General features: G+C 43.2%; 2 protein-coding genes across 2 annotated transcripts in view; one reads left to right on the top strand and one right to left on the bottom strand.

The window, feature by feature from the left end:
* The window catches only part of LOC121572045 (3-hydroxyisobutyrate dehydrogenase, mitochondrial-like), a 49,424-nt gene extending 31,130 nt beyond the window's left edge, over positions 1–18,294 (bottom strand). Inside the window, exons 1-4 of the mRNA XM_045222006.1 lie at positions 18,189–18,294; positions 13,874–14,034; positions 13,127–13,236; positions 11,473–11,594 (exon numbers count right to left, since the gene is read on the bottom strand). Of these exons, the coding sequence (XP_045077941.1) occupies positions 11,473–11,594; positions 13,127–13,236; positions 13,874–14,034; positions 18,189–18,258 (463 nt within the window). The 5' untranslated portion in view covers positions 18,259–18,294. The remainder of the gene's footprint in view (positions 1–11,472; positions 11,595–13,126; positions 13,237–13,873; positions 14,035–18,188) is intronic.
* Positions 18,295–19,100: 806 nt separating this feature from the next.
* LOC121572567 (tax1-binding protein 1 homolog A) overlaps positions 19,101–23,479 on the top strand; it is a 43,289-nt gene continuing 38,910 nt past the window's right edge. The window contains 2 exon segments of the mRNA XM_041884615.2: positions 19,101–19,215; positions 19,930–20,149. Coding sequence (XP_041740549.2) covers positions 19,958–20,149 — 192 coding nt within the window. The 5' untranslated portion in view covers positions 19,101–19,215; positions 19,930–19,957.

Here is a 23,479-nt window from a genome sequence, read left to right on the forward strand (position 1 = left end):
AAATAAGTATTTGACCCCATCTCAATCAGAAAGATTTCTGGCTCCCAGGTGTCTTTTATACAGGTAACGAGCTGAGATTAGGAGTACACTCTTAAAGGGAGTGCTCCTAATCTCAGTTTGTTACCTGTATAAATGACACCTGTCCACAGAAGCAATCAATCAATCAGATTCCAAACTCTCCACCATGGCCAAGACCAAAGAGCTCTCCAAGGATGTCAGGGACAAGATTGTAGACCTACACAAGGCTGGAATGGGCTACAAGACCATCGCCAAGCAGCTTGGTGAGAAGGTGACAACAGTTGGTGCGATTATTCGCAAATGGAAGAAACACAAAATAACTGTCCATCTCCCTCGGCCTGGGGCTCCATGCAAGTTCTCACCTCGTGGAGTTGCAATGATCATAAGAACGGTAAGGAATCAGCCCAGAACTACACGGGAGGATCTTGTCAATGATCTCAAGGCAGCTGGGACCATCACCAAGAAAACAATTGGTAACACACTACGCCGTGAAGGACTGAAATCTTGCAGCGACCGCAAGGTCCCCCTGCTCAAGAAAGCACATATACAGGGCTGTCTGAAGTTTGCCAATGAACATCTGAATGATTCAGAGGAGAACTGGGTGAAAGTGTTGTGGTCAGATGAGACCAAAATCGAGCACTTTGGCATCAACTCAACTCGCCGTGTTTGGAGGAGGAGGAATGCTGCCTATGATCCCAAGAACACCATCCCCACCGTCAAACATGGAGATGGAAACATTATGCTTTGGGGGTGTTTTTCTGCTAAGGGGACAGGACAACTTCACCGCATCAAAGGGACGATGGACGGGGCCATGTACCGTCAAATCTTGGGTGAGAACCTCCTTCCCTCAGCCAGGGCATTGAAAATGGGTCGTGGATGGGTATTCCAGCATGACAATGACCCAAAACACACGGCCAAGGCAACAAAGGAGTGGCTCAAGAAGAAGCACATTAAGGTCCTGGAGTTGCCTAGCCAGTCTCCAGACCTTAATCCCATAGAAAATCTGTGGAGGGAGCTGAAGGTTCGAGTTGCCAAACATCAGCCTTGAAACCATAATGACTTGGATAAGATCTGCAAAGAGGAGTGGGACAAAATCCCTCCTGAGATGTGTGAAAACCTGGTGGCCAACTACAAGAAACGTCTGACCTCTGTGATTGCCAACAAGTCATGTTTTGCAGAGGGGTCAAATACTTATTTCCCTCATTAAAATGCAAATCAATTTATAACATTTTTTACATGCGTTTTTCTGGATTTTTTTGTTGTTATTCTGTCTCTCGCTGTTCAAATAAACCTACCATTAAAATTATAGACTGATCATTTCTTTGTCAGTGGGTAAATGTAAAAAATCAGCAGGGGATCAAATACTTTTTTCCCTCACTGTAGTTAATATATTGGGAAGTTCGATGTATTAGTAGCCAACTAACGTTAGGTAGCTAGCTAACATACCGGTACATACTGCTGTAATGATATGCTATGCAGTGTGTAAGGATAGCGTAGCTAACAAATTGTCAGCCAACATAACGTGTAACGTAACTTATTTGAAAAGTCATTACTTTATTACATTGCTCAACATTTTAACATTTGTCATAATTAGTTAAAGCAATGAATTTGTATGCGCTCTTGTCAGACCTCGGCTGCATATTTTGCGCCATTTTCTTCAAAACTGAAAATTGTGTGAAGCTATGCCCATTTTCCGAAGAATTGCATTATGGGCCCTAAAAGCACGGAAATAGTGTCCACTGCTCGTATACTTTGTATTTTGGTGAATGTAGTATGATATCCGGGAACTTTTGGCACACTAACTATATCCATACTGCGACCAATAAGCATACTACATACTCAACTTATGTCACAAATAGTATGGTTAGTCTGAGTATTCGAAAACAGCTTCAGTTTTATTGCAAGATATGAATTCCACCATTTTGTTCGCTCTTCAAATTATGTATTTTATTAAAACAGAAAAACAAAGTAAATATCCCACATTATGTTAAAATAAATTAAAAGGTGTTGTTTTTCCAGGTTTACGTTTTACCCAGTTTTTTCAGGTTTTCGCTCTCAAAATCTAACTTTTTTAATAGAAAAATTTGATATTCTAAATCCACAACAATGCGTAAATCACATCAGGAGACCACTTTTGAGGTCTGGGAGAAATCTGAGAAATTGTGATTTTCTGATGTAGTTACCCATTAATTCAAGTGCCTAGCAAAAGGCTGTTGTTTAGTGGTGTTTTTGTAGAGCACATGTGATAGTAGAATGTACAAAACAAATACCCACTGGATTGATTAAAATAATCATGACACTGTATCATTCTGCCAGGTAAGCATAGGCTACTTTGTAGTTAACATTTAATTAAGAAGACTGATGATGCTAATACTAACGGCTACACAAAGTGGTACACACGCACCACACACAGGGGCATTCTCCATGCCTCTTCAGAAAGTTGCAGGAAAAACGAATCACTGATGCATTCTGTTCGTGTCTTACGATAAACTTGGGCTAATTAGTAAATGTTCAGTACATTTAGTTGATTCCCAACTAAGGTCAATACCTTTTTGAATATTCCGCGAGGGCCCTAATTATCATATTCGGACCAGAATGATGCTCTCCACTACCTATTGTTCCTGCAGTGATGATTCACCATCTTCATCTAATATTTTCACAACTTATCTGCAGATAATCGCCAAAAAGCCTAGCCCTGCTACCAGTAGCCTATAAAAATTACGGAGCCATATGAACGGCTCTCTCACCGATGTGATTCAATAGGCTACACTGACTTACGAGATGAGAGTCACTCATTTTAATATCCCTGTGTGGTAAGCACAGACATCCTAGGAAAAGGAAACCTAGGAAATCCTTTGGTTTACTTGTCCCGATGCGATACCATGGACATACACTACCGGTCAAAAGTTTTAGAACACCTACTCATTCCAGGGTTTTTCTTAATTTTTACTATTTTCTACATTGTTGAATAATAGTGAAGACATTAAAACTATGAAATAACACTTATGGAATCATGTAGTAACCAAAAAAGTGTTAAACAAATCAAAATATATTTGATATTTGAGATTCTTCAAATAGCCACCCTTTGCCTTGATGACAGCTTTGCACACGCTTGGCATTCTCTCAACCAGCTTCACCTGGAATGCTTTTCCAACAGTCTTGAAGGAGTTCATATGCTGAGCACTTGTTGGCTGCTTTTCCTTCACTCTGCGATCCAACTCATCCCAAACCATCTCAATTGGGTTGAGGTCGGGTGATTGTGGAGGCCAGGTCATCTGATGCAGCACTCCATCACTCTCCTTCTTGGTCAAATAGCCCTTACACAGCCTGGAGGTGTGTTGGGTCATTGTCCTGTTGAAAAACAAATGATAGTCCCACTAAGCCCAAACCAGATGGGATGGCGTAACGCTGCAGAATGCTGTGGTAGCCATGCTGGTTAAGTGTGACTTGAATTCTAAATGAATCACAGACAGTGTCACCAGCAAAACACCCCCACACCATAACACTAGCTCCTCCATGCTTTACGGTGGGAAATACACATGCGGAGATCATCCGTTCACCCACACCGCGTCTCACAAAGACACAGCGGTTGGAACCAAAAATCTCCAATTTGGACTCCAGACCAAAGGACACATTTCCACCGGTCTAATGTCCATTGCTCGTGTTTCTTGGTCCAAGCAAGTCTCTTCTTATTATTGGTGTCCTGTAGTAGAGGTTTCTTTGCAGCAAGTCGACCATGAAGGCCTGATTCACACAGTCTCTTCTGAACAGTTGATGTTGAGATGTGTCTGTTACTTGAACTCTGTGAAGCATTTATTTGGGCTGCAATTTCTGAGGCTGGTAACTCTAATGAACTTATCCTCTGCAGCAGAGGTAACTCTGGGTCTTCCATTCCTGTGGCAGTCCTCATGAGAGCCAGTTTCATCATAGCGCTTGATGGTTTTTGCGACCGCACTTGAAGAAACTTTCAAAGTTCTTGACATTTTCCGTATTGACTGACCTTCATGTCTTAAAGTAATGATGGACTGTCGTTTCTCTTTGCTTATTTGAGCTGTTCTTGCCATAATATGGACTTGGTCTTTTACCAAATAGGGCTATCTTCTGTATACCCCCCCTACCTTGTCAAAACACAACTGATTGGCTCAAATGCATTACGGAAAGAAATTCCACAAATTAACTTAAGGCACACCTGTTAATTGAAATGCATTCCAGGTGACTACCTCATGAAGCTGGTTGAGAGAATGCCAAGAGTGTGCAAAGCTGTCATCAAGGCAAAGGGTGGCTATTTGAAGAATCTCAAATATAATATATATCTTGATTTGTTTAACACTTTTTTGGTTACTACATGATTCCATATGTGTTATTTCATAGTTTTGATGTCTTCACTATTATTCTACAATGTAGAAAATAGTAAAAAAAATAAAATAGGTGTTCTAAAACTTTTGACCGGTCGTGTATAACCACGTTGCATGATTTATGAATGGCAAAGATATAAGAGATCGACTTTATTCAGTCAGTTCCACACCTTTTATAAACTAGTCAATACTTGCTGTTATTGTCAAAGCACAGTAAATAACCTACTACACGCCAGGACTAGGGCTGACCCCAATTAGTCGACTGGTCGATTGTTTGGTCGTTAGGCAGTTGGTCGACCGAGATTGTTTTAGTCGAGCAGTAACACACACACACACCCATTGCGGAGGCCTAGACTAAAAGCCAATTCATGCTTGATACGAAAATATGGTCGGAGGCGCCATATTGAGGGTGTGACGCAATTGCAGAGCCTCCAGAGGCATGCAGAGGCCAAATCGAGCTCTGTAGCGCATCACCATGCGCCTCCCAAATGTTGTAACAATGCAGAGGGCTCTGTATAGCGCCGCATTGACATGATTGGTTGACGGTAGGTGGGGGCGGTATATCCTGTATAAACACAAACTCACTTCCTTGACAACAGCTCTGCACTGCCAATGCAGACGTCAGATTCCCCATGCACCCTGATGCACAATTCACTACTCTCTCCAGAATGCGCTCTCTCCTGCCAATTTGTGCACATTCATTGTTTCATAACTTCATTGTGTGAATTGTTTGTGTTTGATTGTCAATTCCCCATTACATACATCACCAGTAGTACATTTACTGTTAATTCCTATAATTTCTAATCTACAATGTTTGTTGCTTTGGTTACGTTAATTATTTTAATGCATTCAATATTCCAGTGTTCCCGTTCTCATTGTCTGAGTGGACACATTGTTTGCAATGTGCACAACCTATGCTACACTTATCCCTTGTGCACATAGCCTACAGCTGTGTCTGTCCCGAGCTCACTGGCGGGAAACTCTGAGGGCCCAGAATATTTTATACAATGTTGCAAGTTTGCTAGCTCAAGATTTGGGGGCTGGACCCAACTTAATAGTTGATACAATGTTTCAAGTTCGTAGCCATTGTGATTTATAGGATATGAATTTTTATCAGGATATTTTCTACCTGCAGGGTGTAATGTTTTTATTTTGTTGGCTTTATGTAGGCTATTTTTACATAGCTGGCAATGGCAATAGAAGTTACCTTTAAGGTTTGTATCATTTTCATTTAGATTTGGATAGGATTTAGATTAACCACATGACAATGATTTTGAGATATGAAGACTTCAAAATGAGCATATGAAAACCAAAACTGGCACACAGATCGGTAGAAATTGTAAGATAAATTGGCATTCAACATGAGAAAGGTTGCAGACTCCTCGTGTACCCTATTTCCGGCAACTTCTGGAGAAAATTGTGCGAAAGCCAGCAGCAGCGGGAGGAGAATAGTTGGGCCAGGTTATGTTTTTTTCTTCTGGTTATCTAGATCTCTGGCGCCCTCGAGGCATTTGTCTTATTTAATCAAACCATAAGCTTTAAGCATCAGACAAGCTCAATGCTTATAGTTGATTTTATTAAAACACATAGGGTGTGTCTATATATGGAAAAATACACATTAAAAAATTTAGACCAATCAATTGGTGGAAAGAACAGATGACTTTCGGTCAACAAAGATTTTTTTTGTTGAGTCCAGCCCTAGCCAGGACTCCCCGTGGCTGGCTATGAGAAACACGCAAAATAAATGAATGTGCCAGAAAACAATAATTAGGCAAAGTTGTGGATTTTGACTCATCATTACATGGGAAATGCAAATTCACGAGCATCATGCTCTCTCCCTCCTCTGTGTAAAGAAATTTGACTGCAAACAACCACAGTGCACACAAATTGTAACAGGAGGCAGGACAAACAGCAGACTGCGTTTTCCTGTCATCGCTGGCTTTGTGACTGACAGGCGCCTATCCTATCAATAGATTGCTAGAAGATGCATATCGTTCATTCTAGCATAACCTAACGTAGCAGGTGTAAAATAAATGGCTGAAACTAGATCCCCTACATCCTGGTCTTGACGAGGAGAAAAATAAAACTGTCGGGGGAGGTTCTCTTACAGTGGGGAAAAATTGTTTTAGTCAGCCACCAATTGTGCAAGTTCTCCCACTTAAAAAGATGAGAGAGGCATGTAATTTTCATCATAGGTACACGTCAACTATGACAGACAAATTGAGAAAAAGAATTCCAGAAAATCACATTGTAGGATTTTTAATGAATTTATTTGCAAATTATGGTGGAAAATAAGTATTTGGTCACCTACAAACAAGCAAGATTTCTGGCTCTCACAGACCTGTAACTTCTTCTTTAAGAGGCTCCTCTGTCCTCCACTCGTTACCTGTATTAATGGTACCTGTTTGAACTTGTTATCAGTATAAAAGACACCTGTCCACAACCTCAAACAGTCACACTCCAAACTCCACTATGGCCAAGACCAAAGAGCTGTCAAAGGACACCAGAAACAAAATTGTAGACCTGCACCAGGCTGGGAAGACAGAATCTGCAATAGGTAAGCAGCTTGGTTTGAAGAAATCAACTGTGGGAGCAATTATTAGGAAATGGAAGACATACAAGACCACTGATAATCTCCCTCGATCTGGGGCTCCACGCAAGATCTCACCCCGTGGGGTCAAAATGATCACAAGAACGGTGAGCAAAAATCCCAGAACCACACGGGGGGACCTAGTTAATGACCTGCAGAGAGCTGGGACCAAAGTAACAAAGCCTACCATCAGTAACACACTACGCCGCCAGGGACTCAAATCCTGCAGTGCTAGACGTGTCCCCCTGCTTAAGCCAGTACATGTCCAGGCCCGTCTGAAGTTTGCTAGAGTGCATTTGGATGATCCAGAAGAGGATTGGGAGAATGTCATATGGTCAGATGAAACCAAAATATAACTTTTTGGTAAAAACTCAACTCAGTCGTGTTTGGAGGACAAAGAATGCTGAGTTGCATCCAAAGAACACCATACCTACTGTGAAGCATGGGGGTGGAAACATCATGCTTTGGGGCTGTTTTTCTGCAAAGGGACCAGGACGACTGATCCGTGTAAAGGAAAGAATGAATGGGGCCATGTATCGTGAGATTTTGAGTGAAAACCTCCTTCCATCAGCAAGGGCATTGAAGATGAAACGTGGCTGGGTCTTTCAGCATGACAATGATCCCAAACACACCGCCCGGGCAACGAAAGAGTGGCCAGTCTCCAGATCTCAATCCCATAGAAAATCTTTGGAGGGAGTTGAAAGTCCGTGTTGCCCAGCGACAGCCCCAAAACATCACTGCTCTAGAGGAGATCTGCATGGAGGAATGGGCCAAAATACCAGCAACAGTGTGTGAAAACCTTGTGAAGACTTACAGAAAACGTTTGACCTGTGTCATTGCCAACAAAGGGTATATAATAAAGTATTGAGAAACTTTTGTTATTGACCAAATACTTATTTTCCACCATAATTTGCAAATAAATTCATTAAAAATCCTACAATGTGATTTTCTGGAATTATTTTTCTCATTTTGTCTATTATAGTTGACGTGTACCTATGATGAAAATTACAGGCCTCTCTCATCTTTTTAAGTGGGAGAACTTGCACAATTGGTGGCTGACTAAATACTTTTTTTCCCCACTGTATGTGCTGTTCAACCTATCCAGTAAATGTGGAGGAGGAGTTAAGATGGCGTGTCGCCTTGTTTACGTCCAAAAGCGCAAGTCGAGTCACAGGCTCTCTTTCAATTTCCCCTGAAAACCAGAACATCTGTTGTTGGGACTCGGCAGAGGCTAATTCTAGCGGGAGAGGGCTCGACGAACTAGAGAAATGAAACTTTTAAATGGAAAGTAGCCTAGTTAATATGAAGTGGAAAAAGTAGCCTGCTGAAAATGAGTATGTAACCGGCTGAAACACAGCTAAAAGGTTGCACAGCAAACTTGCGCTGTCTGAGACACACTGTATACAAACCCATTAAGCTCCCACGGTCGCACCAAAGTTAATGCAGTACAGTCCCTTAAACACACACACTCTCCCTCTCTCGACCACTGATAGTGTAGTTCTCAGCATTGGGAAATTAATGAATGGCTTTTAAAGCTTTTTAAAATCGCCGTCCGTTAGCGATGTGGCGGTCCACTGCCGGAAGACAAGACGCAGGCATGCTGGGTAATTACCGCTAACAACCCCGCCGCTCGTTAGCTGCTGCTCCTATTTCTGCCATCGCCGTGCCAACAGCCCGGGCTCGTGACGTCAGAGCCCGTTTTGTTGTGGGTCTAGTTTGCATGCGGACACTTTTAACAACACCAGACAGTGGTGAAAGTGTGTATGTGTGTGTGTGAGAATTGGTGTGTGTATATTTTAGAGTGTCCATGCGCTTGTTTGTGTGTACAGTAAGTGACTATGTGCAGTGTGTGTGTGTGTGTGAGAGAGAGTGAAAGACAGTATCTATGCCAGGACATAGCAGGCAGGGCCAGGCAGGGCCAGGCAGGGCCAGACAGGGCCAGGCAGGGCCAGGCAGGCAGGCAGGGCCAGGCAGGGCCAGGCAGGGCCAGGCAGGCAGGCAGGGCCAGACAACTGGTCAGTAAGAGCAAGACCAACAAACAGAGAGCGAAAGAAAGAAAGAAATATGTTTTTTTGATTGTCGTTATTTAACAAGTTTATTATTCCTCGTCTCAGACCCCAGGGGAAACTGCCAAACCCCTAGTGACGCACTCGAGGTGGGAACCACACACACATACACACTTTTAAAAACACACTACCTCACTCACCACTCAGACCAGAGAGGATTAATTTTGAATAAAAAAAAAAATCTAAATTTAAAAAACGAAGAAAACCCCAAAAGCACAGGAAGTCTCTGTCTGTGAGGATGCATGAAGTGACTGAAAATGTTTGTGATCTTTGCATGAATCTGTGCGTGTGTGTAGATACCATATTAGATATCATAAGCATTAACTCACACAAAAATAAATGTGTTAGGGATCAATGCATGTCACCGTGTGTGTGTGTCTGTGTGCAGTGGTGACTTCATAACTGAAGATTCTGGTGGGACCACCAGTCAAAAACGCCTAATGTGTGTATGTGTGTATGCATGTGTCTCTGTGTGTGTGTGTCACTGTCGTTAGATCTGGATCTGATCACAAGAAACAGTAGTGACTGTCTCTAACAAACACAGACACACTAAATACAACACAATGCCCCTCCCTTCTACTTGATTGATGAATTAAGGTCACTAATTAGTAAAGAAATCCCCTCACCTGGTTGTCTAGGTCTTAATTGAATGGAAAAAACTAAAACCTGCAGACACTAGGCCCTCCATGGAATGGGTTTGACACCCCTGGGTGTACGCACTACACGCATACAAACATGGCTCCCTACTGGGGTAGAGTGCCACCTCCTGGACAAACGCAGCATGTCAAATCCCCTCCCCCACTCTATCGGCGAGAGAAGCCCTCACAACACAACACACACTGGGACGTCTGGGAGGTGGCCTGTCTTTTACCCTCCACCTCCTGACCTCTCTCTCGGTCTTCTCCCCAAGTTCAGCTTTTCACCGATGGGCCACTTTCATCCTCAGCAAGGGGGTTAGAGGCCAGTTCTGTTAGGATGTGTATATATATATGAGCTTTAGATAGTGGGCGGTCAAGTGTGTGTGTGTTTGTGTCCGAACTTGGGAGTGTGCGCGCGCTGTCGCGTTAGGCGTCTGTGGGGCTCAGGCTAGAAGTAACAGGTAAATCATTGGCCATTCCAGAGCAGTAAACCAGGCTTCGCTAAGAGCCCAGAGAAGAAGTTTGTAAACATTGTGCCTGTGTGTGTGTGGCTGTGTGTGTGTGGCACAATCTTCAGAGAGGAAGGGTCTTCACAGAGGACTGCACTCACTAACTACAGCCTGTCTACACTGCACAGAGGGTGTGTGTGTGAGAGGGAGGGAGGGAGCGTTGTGTGTGAGGAATGTGTGTGAGAAAATGAGTGTTGGCAGACAAGCATATGACCATGGTGTGGGCTGTTGGGGATCGTCAAAAAGTGGACCTGCAGAAATGTGAATCAGTCGTATTTGTATGTGTATGTCTGTGTGTGTGTGTGTGCGTGTGCGTGCCCCCCGGTTAGTCTGGCCGAGGTGAGAGGGAGAGTTTTACAGCTATGCGTCTCCCTCCCGTCTCACCTTTCACTCCCTGTGGGGCCAGTTTCTCTCCTCTTTATCTACATGAAAGGCACTGACAAGAGATACCCGCCATTACGGCTCCATCAAAAAACACTGACACGGTATTCTCCATTGCGGCTCAAACCATTAAGGAGAACACTGTCCTGTGCACTGTCAAGGAGCCATCAGATCAACAGGACTAACATAATGACGACTTAAAACCTTGCCTTTAAGACCCGGTCAAAAGCAACAATAAAACCCGCTCTACACTGACTACAAAGGGTGGTCACTGTCTGGAGGGAAGAAGCACAGCGCTGAACTACCAACCCTGTATTGTGCTTGCTCAGGTAAGGGTCGTATTCATTAGTGCACACCGTAGCAAAACGTTTATGCAACGGAAAAACAAAAACAAGCGTTTCTAATTGGACAAGTTCAGGTAGTTTTTCCCCTGTTTCGGCCCGTTTGCTTTCGTTTTATTCCTAGGATTCTGATCGGACAATGTTGCCTTATAGCCTCAAATATGTTGCCATCAACAAGATCAATTTCCACCAGCTGTTGATCTGTCACCGGTGTACAATCAGTGGCCTGTAGCCTACATACTGTTCATTATAATATATAGCACCAGAGTCTGTATTTATAGACTCTGGTGCACTAGGGTATCTATAGATACACATAGGAACACATGACATGGTTAGCATTACTGCTAAAGCTCTACAGCTGATGTGTCTGTTTGTGTGTCCAAGATGAAATGAGGACTAGAGAGAGAGAGAGAGAAGGAGTGTGTGTGTGTATGTGTATGTAAATGTATCTGTGTGCTATGTCTATTCAGAGACTGAACCACTAGTAGGCCAGAAACAGGAGAAGGAAAACCTTTCTATTGACATGGCTAGTAGAGTGACACAGTACGTGATCGCCATAGCAACAGAATGTTACCTCCTGACACGGGAGCGTCCATGAAGACGGCGCCCATCTTCTCGGCGGCGAGGGCCATTTCCTTGGAGACGGAGGGGTCGATGGTGGAGGAGTCGATGAGCAGCGTTCCCTTCTTCACTTTTCTGAGAAAGAAGAACAGGGTTAGTGCTATACAGTATCCTTGGGACGTCCCTATTCTAAAGCCTAACCTCTACCGTCACCCTAACCTTAACCCTTACCCTTATCAAATCACATTTTATTTGCCACATGCGCCGAATACAACAGGTGTAGACCTTACAGTGAAATGCTTACTTACAAGCCCTTAAACAACAGTGCAGTTTTAATAAAATAATAAAATAATAGAAAATAGCAAATAATTAAAGAGCAGCAGTAAAATCAAATAACAGTAGGGAGGCTATATACAGGGGGGTACCGGTACAGAGTCAATGTGCGGGGGCACCGGTTAGTCAAGGTAATTGAGGTGCCCCCGCACATTGACTCTGTACCGGGTACCCCCCTGTAATGTGGGTAGAGTTATTAAAGTGACTATGCATAGATAATAAACAGAGTAGCAGCAGCGTAAAAGAGGGAGGGGGGTGGGGGTGGGGGACAATGCAAATAGTACGGGTAGCCATGATTAGCTGTTCAGGAGTCTTATGGCTTGGTTAAGAAGCCTTTTGGACCAAGACTTGGCGCTTCGGTACCGCTTGCCGTGCGGTAGCAGAGAGAACAGTCTATGACTAGGGTGGCTGGAGTCTTTTTTTTAGGGCCTTCCTCTGACACCGCCTGGTATAGAGGTCCTGGATGGCAGGAAGCTTGACCCCAGTGATGTACTGGGCCGTATGCACTACCCTCTGTAGTGCCTTGCAGTCGGAGGCCGAGCAGTTGCCATACCAGGTGGTGATGCAACCAGTCAGGATGCTCTCGATGGTGCAGCTGTAGAACTTTTTGAGGATCTGATGACCCATGCCAAATCTTTTCAGTCTCCTGAGGGGAAATAGGCTTTGTTGTGCCCTCTTCACGACTGTCTTGGTGTGTTTGGACCATGATAGTTTGTTGGTGATGTGGACACCAAGGAACTTGAAGCTCTCAACCTGTTCCACTACAGCCCCGTCGATGAGAATGGGGGCGTGCTCAGTCCTCTTTTTTCCCCTGTAGTCCACAATCATGTCCTTTGTCTTGATCACGTTGAGGGAGAGGTTGTTATCCTGGCACCACACGGCCAGGTCTCTGACCTCCTCCCTATAGGCTATCTCATCGTTGTCGGTGATCAGGCCTTATCTAACCTTAACCATTTTAAATTTCGACTTCACTGGGGGTAGGGACGTCCCAAGGATCCCAGATAGCACGTACCAGAAGAACAACACAGTCACATGACCATATCACATTATCTCAGAGTGCAGACCCACAGTACCAGGCTCTGTTTTAGGGCCAGCACTAGCTCACCTGACTTAACTCAGTTCAGAGACCATGATCAGTTTAATCAGGTGCACAAGTGCAGGGCTACAACAAAAGCCTGTACAATTGGTGGCATTCCAGGATGTGGGTTACCTACCCCTGCCCTATTACTGGGACAGGCCAGTTATAGAGGCTAGGCCAGAGAAAGGGGATCAGGTCTGTTTTACACCAGCACTTTAGTTCTGGTGAGAAGGACCAGAGAGGGGTAGCTGCTTACTTGAGGATGCCGTTGGGTCCAGTGTAGACCTCTATGACGTTGGGACTGGAGGGTAGCATGGTGATGATCCTGTCTGCTTTATCTGCAACCTCCGCTGGGGAGTCCAGGATCTGGACAGGGAGGAAACAGATGGTAAAGATGGGGTGAGAAATAAACAGAAAAGACACTAACAGAGATACAACCAGGTTGCATCCCTTTTCTCCATATTCCTGAAGTCTGCACTTGCACACTCCCCGTCATGGATTTAAAAGCGTTGGATTGGTTTAAGCACTGGCTGAAGGGAGTTTCCACCATTTGTAAATCCAAGTGCACCCTTTGAGAGTCAGGACGCAGCCTGAGAAACACACACAAACAGATGTACTTCGACCATCACCTCCAGACTCAGCAGGTACACAGCTCACATGTAGGGTCCATGTACCGGTAATGTGGCCTATGCTTGTCTCCCTGCCCTACAGGTATGAGTCTGTTGACCTACTGCTATGATTCATGGTAATGGAGAGCAATACAGTAAGTCATAGAGAAAACACACAAGGCCGACAAATAGTTAAAATCCGTGGGCGTCCTATTTTTTATTAATATCCGGGCGTTTCAACATGTAGACCTCCAGCAGGTGATCTACTGTGCATGGTCAACATTCATTATGGTGCGTCCTGTCTACTGTTATGATTACTGCTATGATTCAGTGGTAATGTAGAGCAACACAGAAAGTAGGCTAGGTGACGTAAATGGGTGCTAGCTAGGTGTTACCTGTGCCCCCTCGTCTTGTAGCTCCTTGCAGGACTCAGGGAAGACGTCGGTGGCGATGACAGGGTATCCGTGCTTCAGCAGGTTCTTGGCCATGGGGCTGCCCATATTCCCAAGCCCAATGAACCCGACCGGAGTCTTAGAGGCCATCGACCTGCTCGACACTGGACAGCACAGACACAGAGAAGACAGTCAATACATAGGCATACTACAGAAGATTGTAGCGACATAAGCTATGGTTAAGTTAGCACATTCCTACTTAAAGGAAAGATGTACCCTTTAAAAAAAATTTATATAGTTTTTGTGCATCTCTGAGCGATGTTCTATCAATTACCGGGGTAATTTCATGTTCATCTGAGTTCTTGCCATTCACGTTGGGCAGAAATACAGCTGGTATGACGAGTTTTGCATCACGTCATTCCGGCTGTATTTCTGCAGCTTGAACGGCGAATAGCTCAGATACACATGTTTCCAATACTCCTTGGCGTGGCACAAAGCCCCCCCCAAAGCAAAATGCAGGGCTGAAAACACCAAACCTTTCAACCGTAACCAATACAGGGACTATTTTTTGTAGTTGAGGCTGGGGCAACAGAAAGTAGCATTAAATGTAAAGAGAAACTGATATCCCGCTGCCACAGAGCCAGGTTAGGCTAGCTGATAACAGCGCTGGTGAACATACATCTACTCAGATTGGTCTGTGCCGGTTGCACAAAATATTGTACTGGGTCAGCTTAACATACAAGTGATCTTTGGACTCACAGAACTGCCCTCGATGTTAACCTACATGGTAACACAGCATGTTGACTAACAGGGAGCTATTTGCGTGCACCCACACTCCCTTAGTGCACACACCCAATGAATGGACATTGGACACGGCTGGATACATGTTTAGCAATTCTTGAGAACAACACAACAGTCTGTTTCCACATTACATTAAGTTTCTATGCATTTTTTCCTGACACGCTGATATCTTCCTAGGGCAGGGGTCGGCAATGGGTGGCCCGCGGGCCAAAACCGTCCGGCAAGTGATTTATTTAGACCCCCCAAATCTGTTCACCAAGTATTCCCACAAATAAAAAAACAGACGTGATCGTGTCTCAATGTAATCAAGGTAGCCTATGAAATTAGTGTTATTTTCCAATACAATCTCTTTTTGGGCTTAGTTGTGGTCAATTTGCAGTGTACAAATTATTATAATTATGTTCCGGCCCCCCGACCATCTGCTCCGCCAAAGATCGGTTAGCGGCTGAAGAAATGTAATATTCAGAGCTCAGCAATTGTTTTGCAATATCTGATGAGTAGCTGAAGTCAGGGTTGCCATGTCTGTGGTTTTCCAGAAAATTGGCCAACTTTGAAAACGATGTCGTGGGTGAAAATGTATTGGTCGCGGGTTTTTGGGCTACTTCTAAGTTGCACGCCATAGCATTTCTCTTAAAGCTGCAATATGTAACTTTTTGGGCGACCCGACCAAATTCACATAGAAATTTGAGTTATAGATCTGTTATTCTCATTGAAAGCAAGTCTAAGAAGCCGTATATCTGTTCTATGTGAATTTGGTCCGTTCGCCCAAAAAGTTGTTCTGTTCTTTTACTTTCGGTTTTGTACACCAGCTTCAAACATCTGAAAATACAATATTTTTGGTTATGGAAAATATATTTCACAGCGGTTTAGATGGTACAATGATTCTCTACACTATACTTGCATGTTTTGTCACATAAACTGAAATTAGGCGATCTATTAGCATTTTAGCAACCAAGAAATGGTGGAGCGATTTCTGCATAGTGCATCTTAAAAGAATCATATCTATTTCACCGTGACCTGCTGCTGACTATCAGGCAGTGAGGCAGGCAGTTGCTGAGTGAGGGAGTGGTGGGGAGGGCCGGAGGGGGGTGTCTGTGTGTGTTGAGAGAGTCCTCTACTGGCTGAGTCACGTGAGTAGCACACATGCACGTTGTGACAACTTTTTACCAAATGTAGGTAGGCTATTTAGATTGTCATTATGGAGAGACCCATTTTTTACCAACCCTTTCTCCATAAAACATATTAACACGCTAGAACTGATGTGCATCAAGAAATAACGGCGACAAAGCACTGGAAAACGACTTTGGGCGCACTAGAGCACATTAGATAAATTTGCTCGGAGGCGATTGTCGACTTTGCTTATGGAAAACCGTTTCAAGCTAAGTGTTGCGCATGCTCAGTTCTTGGGTCTCGAGGGCTGCGCGAGTGGACATTTTTAATTGAAGTTATGGAACTCACTCAAGTGCTTCTGTTATGGGGAAAAGTCCTCAATGAAACTGACATTAAATGTGGAGAATGATACATTTGCATCTGTTGGCCATCAAGTAAGCTATTAATTTATATGCCATTGTAGCCTACTATTTGATACAATACATGTTAAAATGACAATATCACTGGAGTCAGTGCAAATACATTTGTGCCACTTGTGTAGACTACCTGGAGCTGGCAAACGGATTTAATAAATAGCCTATAACTTCAGATTATTGTTATTATGCAATTATTAATGGTCATGTTTAGTTAATTAAATTGGAAGTTATCAAAGCTCTATCACAATTGCCGATCAGTTGTTAGAACGCATTATATTTACGGTAACAGTCAGTCAGATTAGGATACAGGTAAAAAAAACAAAAAAAACACTGGCTGTTGTTGACAAGCATATTCAGTTCACATCCATATAATTAATATTTAATTCAGTGATTGAAATTACGACCCCATCCTCAGTAGCCTAATGGGCAACAAGCACTTCTTACCTCGAAATCGCCTCACTATTCATGTTGAATATATTAGTCTGTCAATTTGAACTAAGCAAGCTACTAAATCGTACAGCTTACACCTTGCCTACATCTTACTCTAGGCTATCTGAAATGAGATATCGGCCTATCAGGGGCTATAGGCTACCTGCATCTAGCTAAGCAAACCATGGCAAAGTTTAATTACAATCATAAACCCAGATTTTTGTCTGTAGCCTGTGCCTATTGAAATGACAAGTCAATCTTGCAAATGGTTAGCCCTGAATGCTGATTGGCTGAAAGCTGTGGTATATCAGAGGTATGACAAAACAGTACTTTTTACTGTTCTAATTATGTTGGTAACCAGTTTATATAGCAATAAGGCACCGTGTGGGTTTGTGGTATATAGTCAATATACCACGGCTAACGACTGGCTGTATCCAGGCACTCCATGCTGCGTCATGCATAAGAACAGCTCTTAGCCGTGCTATATTGGCCATATACCACACCCCCTCGTGCCTTATTGCTTAATCATAGCAGTCAAACTAGTTAAATCGACATCCATTGATGGAAAATGATTTGGCGAGTTTACTAAGGGTGAATTACCTTTTCTCTTGCTACATATTCAAATTCATTTATTATGTCACAACTCGCAATAATTATTATTTTGATGAAAACAGAATTTTGCTTCTAACGTTGTTACACGTTACGTCGATACTACTTAATTGGCTCGATAAAGTTATGGGATAGAGTATTGGATAAATGTAGCAACTCCTCACTTGTCGCAGCTAAAAAAAATTGGGCTTGTTTTCAAGCCTTTTGGGCAGGTTTTGAGTGGTCATGTTTTGAGTGGTCATTGGGCTAGACATTTATCCAGCAACTGGCAACCCTGGCTGAAGTAGAAAAAGCCTGTGACATTAGGATGGGCCGACTGGATTTTCAGGCCAGATGTTGATAGATTTCTTCAAAAGCGAGCAGTTAGCACAGGAAGAAAAGCCTCTGTCTGAGATGGAAGGACATTTAGAGTTCAGCATCATTAGTGTGATACGACGATTTGAACTGATGTAGTTGTGTCAAATGAATTGACACATAGGTATGATGTGTAGGAAGAGGGGGAGGAAGCTTTATGGCTAAATTAAAATCAACATGCTCGTGCAAGTATGCAGGCACTACAGCCACGAAGAACATCGTGTTCCATTCAGTTGGTCACATGAAGAGTTAAGGAAACATGATTCTGCAGAATTGACTAACTACTTATAGGTATTTGTAAAATAGATGCGGGCATGGCCATGTCCATTGTTACAAGCCATCACTGGCAATCAGTTCATGGTCATATTTCGTTAACGTCAACATGGGAGGACATTGTATTTAGCTAATGCAAAACACACAAACACAGCAGGTAACCAACCAACTGTTCAGAAGATAGCAAAGTTATGCACAAAAACCGCCACTAACACACCACAAATTCTTTGCTAGGAAGTGTGTTTTTCGGTTACATGTTACGCTATTATGCACATACACACCACGAAAAAGACGGTGGCAAATTTTAAAACTGGTAAATACGTTACCGAGAACCAGATCGACATGTTTATTGCATCTTTGCAATAAATTCCGAGACCCTCTGAACAACGCAGCCATGCTTCGTTCCCCTTGACCTCGGCGTTTACAGTGACAGCTGACAGACAGGAAGTAAAGGGGAGTTGGTTATGATTGCCTGCTATTTGGACCACTCACTAATCTCAGCCGAGCGCAACAGCCAATGGAAGTCTTCCAAAGGTGGGACATCCTGTGTATTCATGTCTTAAGTCCCTTAACAGTACAGTACAGTGTTTTTTGGGGGACATTAATAAACTGGTCTCAAACGCTTAAATCAATCTTTCGAGTGCAGCCTTTTTGTTTGATACAATATTAGTGAATATTACCATTAAAACTATTCAAACGCAAATCGTTTGTGGTCATTGTCATGTTTAAACATAATATTTGCGGATAAGGGAACCTTGATAATGTTCAACCAAACGTAGTTTTTATCAAAACTTCCTAAACATGCAATTTCGATATTTCCACCAGTCAAAGTATTATTACCAAAATTGATGTGCATGCGCAGTAGAGTATTTTTTTATTTATTTAAGTTTTTAGATGTACTTTGCGTTTAATGGTGTAATTTTTTGGCTGATTCTCTTGTCCTCTGGCTCTGTGTGTCTTTTTGGTGAATTTGTGACCGTATCTCTATCAAATTGCATGCAGACTCCTGCATCACTGTGTGCAACCTCTATTTCCCAGTGCAATTACAGCAACCGTGAAAATAATCGTACATTAGTCAGAGATATCTACTTATAGTCCTACATTATAAGCATTGTTTTACACTTTCAAATAGATTGTTTCGAGGCATCACATCACTGACATTTTCGCGTGGTGCAACTGGAATCTCTTTCCTCAGCACCACCATCCCATCCCGGAAGTGACACAATCAGTGACAACCATAGCTCAGTGGTTGACAACGGGGCCTGAAGCTGTGTGACAACAAGGGCTTTTGGACTGTCATATGTTGGCTTTCAAAACAACATTTTACGTTGTTTGGATTCATATGTAAGACAGGTAATGAATCGATTTAAACGGAAACAATAGCTGTGATTGTCGTATTGCTAGGGGGTTTGGCCTGCTAGCAAGACAGATAACCCTGAGATTGATGCTAGCTACCTTGTTGTCAGATCAGTTTCGGTAGCTAAAAGGCCATTGAAGGTTAATGCGTACCTTAATCAATTCAGTTGTCAATGACAATGACAGTTACTTTAGGGAAACGTTATCTATGCGAACAGTATAGCTAACTAGCTAATCATCCTAAATGTGTTTGTGTCATGCAGGCTATTATAGCTAACCGCTCTCCGTGCGTGTGAAAGTGCCACCTGTGCTGGCTGTGTTGATAGCTAAATTTGGACTTTCATGTTTTGGCGCTCATGCCCTTCAGCTCTTTGCTGCTATACTATAACGTAGTGTGTTTTCTAGTTAACGTGATCTTATGCAGTCTGACGTTTGCCATCATATTGTTATTTCAACATGCGTAGGCAGGCTTGGAATTCTTCCATGTTACATCTCCGTTCACTGCAGCCTACAGGTAGATCTAACAACCTAACAGCGGGGCTCGATCAATTCAAATGTTATTGTAAATGGGTCAAATGTACATTTGATAGGATACATTTGAGGTGTGTATCTATGTGTGTGAGAGAGAGGAGAAAATATGCATGCCTGACCAGACCATATCCCTTCACTATTTTCTCTCCATATTCTCTCACTTCCTTATTTCCCCAGCAGGTCAGACAAATGAAGTGACAAGCAGGATATGATGTCCTCCTTCCAGGTGGTGGGCTCTTCGCCCAGCAGTGGCATCGGTGTCATGGAAACATCAAACTTTGCCCATGTCATCTTCCAGAACGTTAGGAAGAGCTTCCTGCCCCAGGAGGCACTGGAGTGTCGCTACACCCTCACCTCCTACATCACCCCCAACCCCAAAGACTGGGTGGGCATCTTTAAGGTAACACACACACCCTACATCACACCTTAAGAGTTTTTATCTTCGCTCTGCTAATGACTGTTTTTCTCCGCTCATACAGGAGTAATAAACGCCTAGTTCACTAATTTTGTGGATTTTTTTTTATTATAATACTTTTTAAAATATATATACACAACCGGTCAAAAGTTTTAGAACACCTACTCATTCAAGGGTTTTTCTTTATTTTTAAAATTTTCTACATTGTAGAATAATAGTGAAGACATCAAAACTATGAAAGAACACATATGGAATCATGTAGTAACCAAAAAAGTGTTAAACAAATCAAAATATATTTTATATTTGAGATTCTTCAAATAGCCACCCTTTGCCTTGATGACAGCTTTGCACACTCTTGGCATTCTCTCAACCAGCTTCATGAGGTAGTCACCTGGAATGCATTTCAATTAACAGGTGTGCCTTCTTAAAAGTTAATTTGTGGAATTTCTTTCCTTCTTAATGTGTTTGAGCCAATCAGTTGTGTTGTGACAAGGTAGGGGGTGGTATACAGAAGATGGCCCTATTTGGTAAAAGACCAAGTCCATATTATGGCAAGAACAGCTCAAATAAGCAAAGAGAAACGACAGTGCATCATTACTTCAAGACATAAAGGTCAGTCAATACGGAACATTTCAAGAACTTTGAAAGGTTCTTACATTTACATCATTTAGCAGACGCTCTTATCCAGAGCGACTTACAAATTGGTGCATTCAACTTATGATAGCCAGTGGGACAACCACTTTTTTTGGGGGGGGTAGAAGGTTTACTTTATCCTATTCCAGCTATTCCTTAAAGAGGTGGGGTTTCAAGTGTCTCCGGAAGGTGGTGAGTGACTCCGCTGTCCTGGCGTCGTGAGGGAGCTTGTTCCACCATTGGGGTGCCAGAGCAGCGAACAGTTTTGACTGGGCTGAGCGGGAACTGTGCTTCCGCAGAGGTAGGGGGGCCAGCAGGCCAGAGGTGGATGAACGCAATGCCCTCGTTTGGGTGTAGGGACTGATCAGAGCCTGAAGGTACGGAGGTGCCGTTCCCCTCACAGCTCCGTAGGCAAGCACCATGGTCTTGTAGCAGATGCGAGCTTCAACTGGAAGCCAGTAGAGTGTGCGGAGGAGCGGGGTGACGTGAGAGAACTTGGGAAGGTTGAACACCAGACGGGCTGCAGCATTCTGGATGAGTTGTAGGGGTTTAATGGCACAGTCTACACACAGACCGCATGAGAGAGGATAGAGACAGTTCGTGGATCACCACTTTATTTTAAGAATGTGAAATGTCAGAATAATAGTTGAGAGAATGATTTATTTCAGCTTTTATTTCTTTCATCACATTCCCAGTGGGTCAGAAGTTTACATACACTCAATTAGTATTTGGTAGCATTTACTTTAAATTGTTTAACTTGGGTCAAACGTTTCGGGTAGCCTTCCACAAGCTTCCCACAATAAGTTGGGTGAATTTTGGCCCATTCTTCCTGACAGAGCTGGTGTAACTGAGTCAGGTTTGTAGGCCTCCTTGCTCGCACACACTTTTTCAGTTCTTCCCACAAATGTTCTATAGGATTGGAAGTATGCTTTCGGTCATTGTCAATTTGGAAGACCCATTTGCAACCAAGCTTTAACTTCCTGACTGATGTCTTGAGATGTTGCTTCAATATATCCAACTAATTTTCCTTCCTCATGATGCCATCTATTTTGTGAAATGCACCAGTCCCTCCTGCAGCAAAGCACCCCCACAGCATGATGCTGCCACCCCGTGCTTCACGGTTGGGATGGTGTTCTTCGGCTTGCAACACCCCCTTTTTCCTCCAAACATAACGATGGTCATTATGGCCAAACAGTTCTATTTTTGTTTCATCAGACCAGAGGACATCTCTCCAAAAAGTACAATATTTGTCCCCATGTGCAATTGCAAACCGTAGTCTGGCTTTTTTATTGCGGTTTTAGAGCAGTGGCTTCTTCCTTGCTGAGCGGCCTTTCAGGTTATGTCGATATAGGACTCGTTTTACTGTGGATATAGATACTTTTGTACATGTTTCCTCCAGCATCTTCACAAGGTCCTTTGCTGTTGTTCTGGGATTGATTTGCACTTTTCGCATCAAAGTACGTTCATCTCTAGGAGACAGAACGCGTCTCCTTCCTGAGCGGTATGACGGCTGTGTGGTCCCATGGTGTTTAAACTTGTGTACTATTGTTTGTACAGATGAACGTGGTACCTTCAGGTGTTTGGAAATTGCTCCCAAGGATGAACCAGACTTGTGGAGGTCTACAATTTTGTTTCTGAGGTCTTGGCTGATTTCTTTTGATTTTCCCATGATGTCAAGCAAAGAGGCACTGAGTTTGAAGGAAGGCCTTGAAATACAGTGGGGGAAAAAAGTATTTAGTCAGCCACCAATTGTGCAAGTTCTCCCACTTAAAAAGATGAGAGAGGCCTGTAATTTTCATCATAGGTACACGTCAACTATGACAGACAAATTGAGCATTTTTTCTCCAGAAAATCACATTGTAGGATTTTTAATGAATTTATTTGCAAATTATGGTGGAAAATAAGTATTTGGTTACCTACAAACAAGCAAGATTTCTGGCTCTCACAGACCTGTAACTTCTTCTTCAAGAGGCTCCTCTGTCCTCCACTCGTTACCTGTATTAATGGCACCTGTTTGAACTTGTTATCAGTATAAAAGACACCTGTCCACAACCTCAAACAGTCACACTCCAAACTTCACTATGGCCAAGACCAAAGAGCTGTCAAAGGACACCAGAAACAAAATTGTAGACCTGCACCAGGCTGGGAAGACTGAATCTGCAATAGGTAAGCAGCTTGGTTTGAAGAAATCAACTGTGGGAGCAATTATTAGGAAATGGAAGACATACAAGACCACTGATAATCTCCCTCGATCTGGGGCTCCACGCAAGATCTCACCCCGTGGGGTCAAAATGATCACAAGAACGGTGAGCAAAAATCCCAGAACCACACGGGGGGACCTAGTGAATGACCTGCAGAGAGCTGGGACCAAAGTAACAAAGCCTACCATCAGTAACACACTACGCCGCCAGGGACTCAAATCCTGCAGTGCCAGACGTGTCCCCCCTGCTTAAGCCAGTACATGTCCAGGCCCGTCTGAAGTTTGCTAGAGTGCATTTGGATGATCCAGAAGAGGATTGGGAGAATGTCATATGGTCAGATGAAACCAAAATATAACTTTTTGGTAAAAACTCAACTCGTCGTGTTTGGAGGACAAAGAATGCTGAGTTGCATCCAAAGAACACCATACCTACTGTGAAGCATGGGGGTGGAAACATCATGCTTTGGGGCTGTTTTTCTGCA

The sequence above is a fragment of the Coregonus clupeaformis genome, chromosome 8 (genome assembly GCF_020615455.1).
Source record: "Coregonus clupeaformis isolate EN_2021a chromosome 8, ASM2061545v1, whole genome shotgun sequence".
Lineage (NCBI taxonomy): Eukaryota > Metazoa > Chordata > Actinopteri > Salmoniformes > Salmonidae > Coregonus > Coregonus clupeaformis.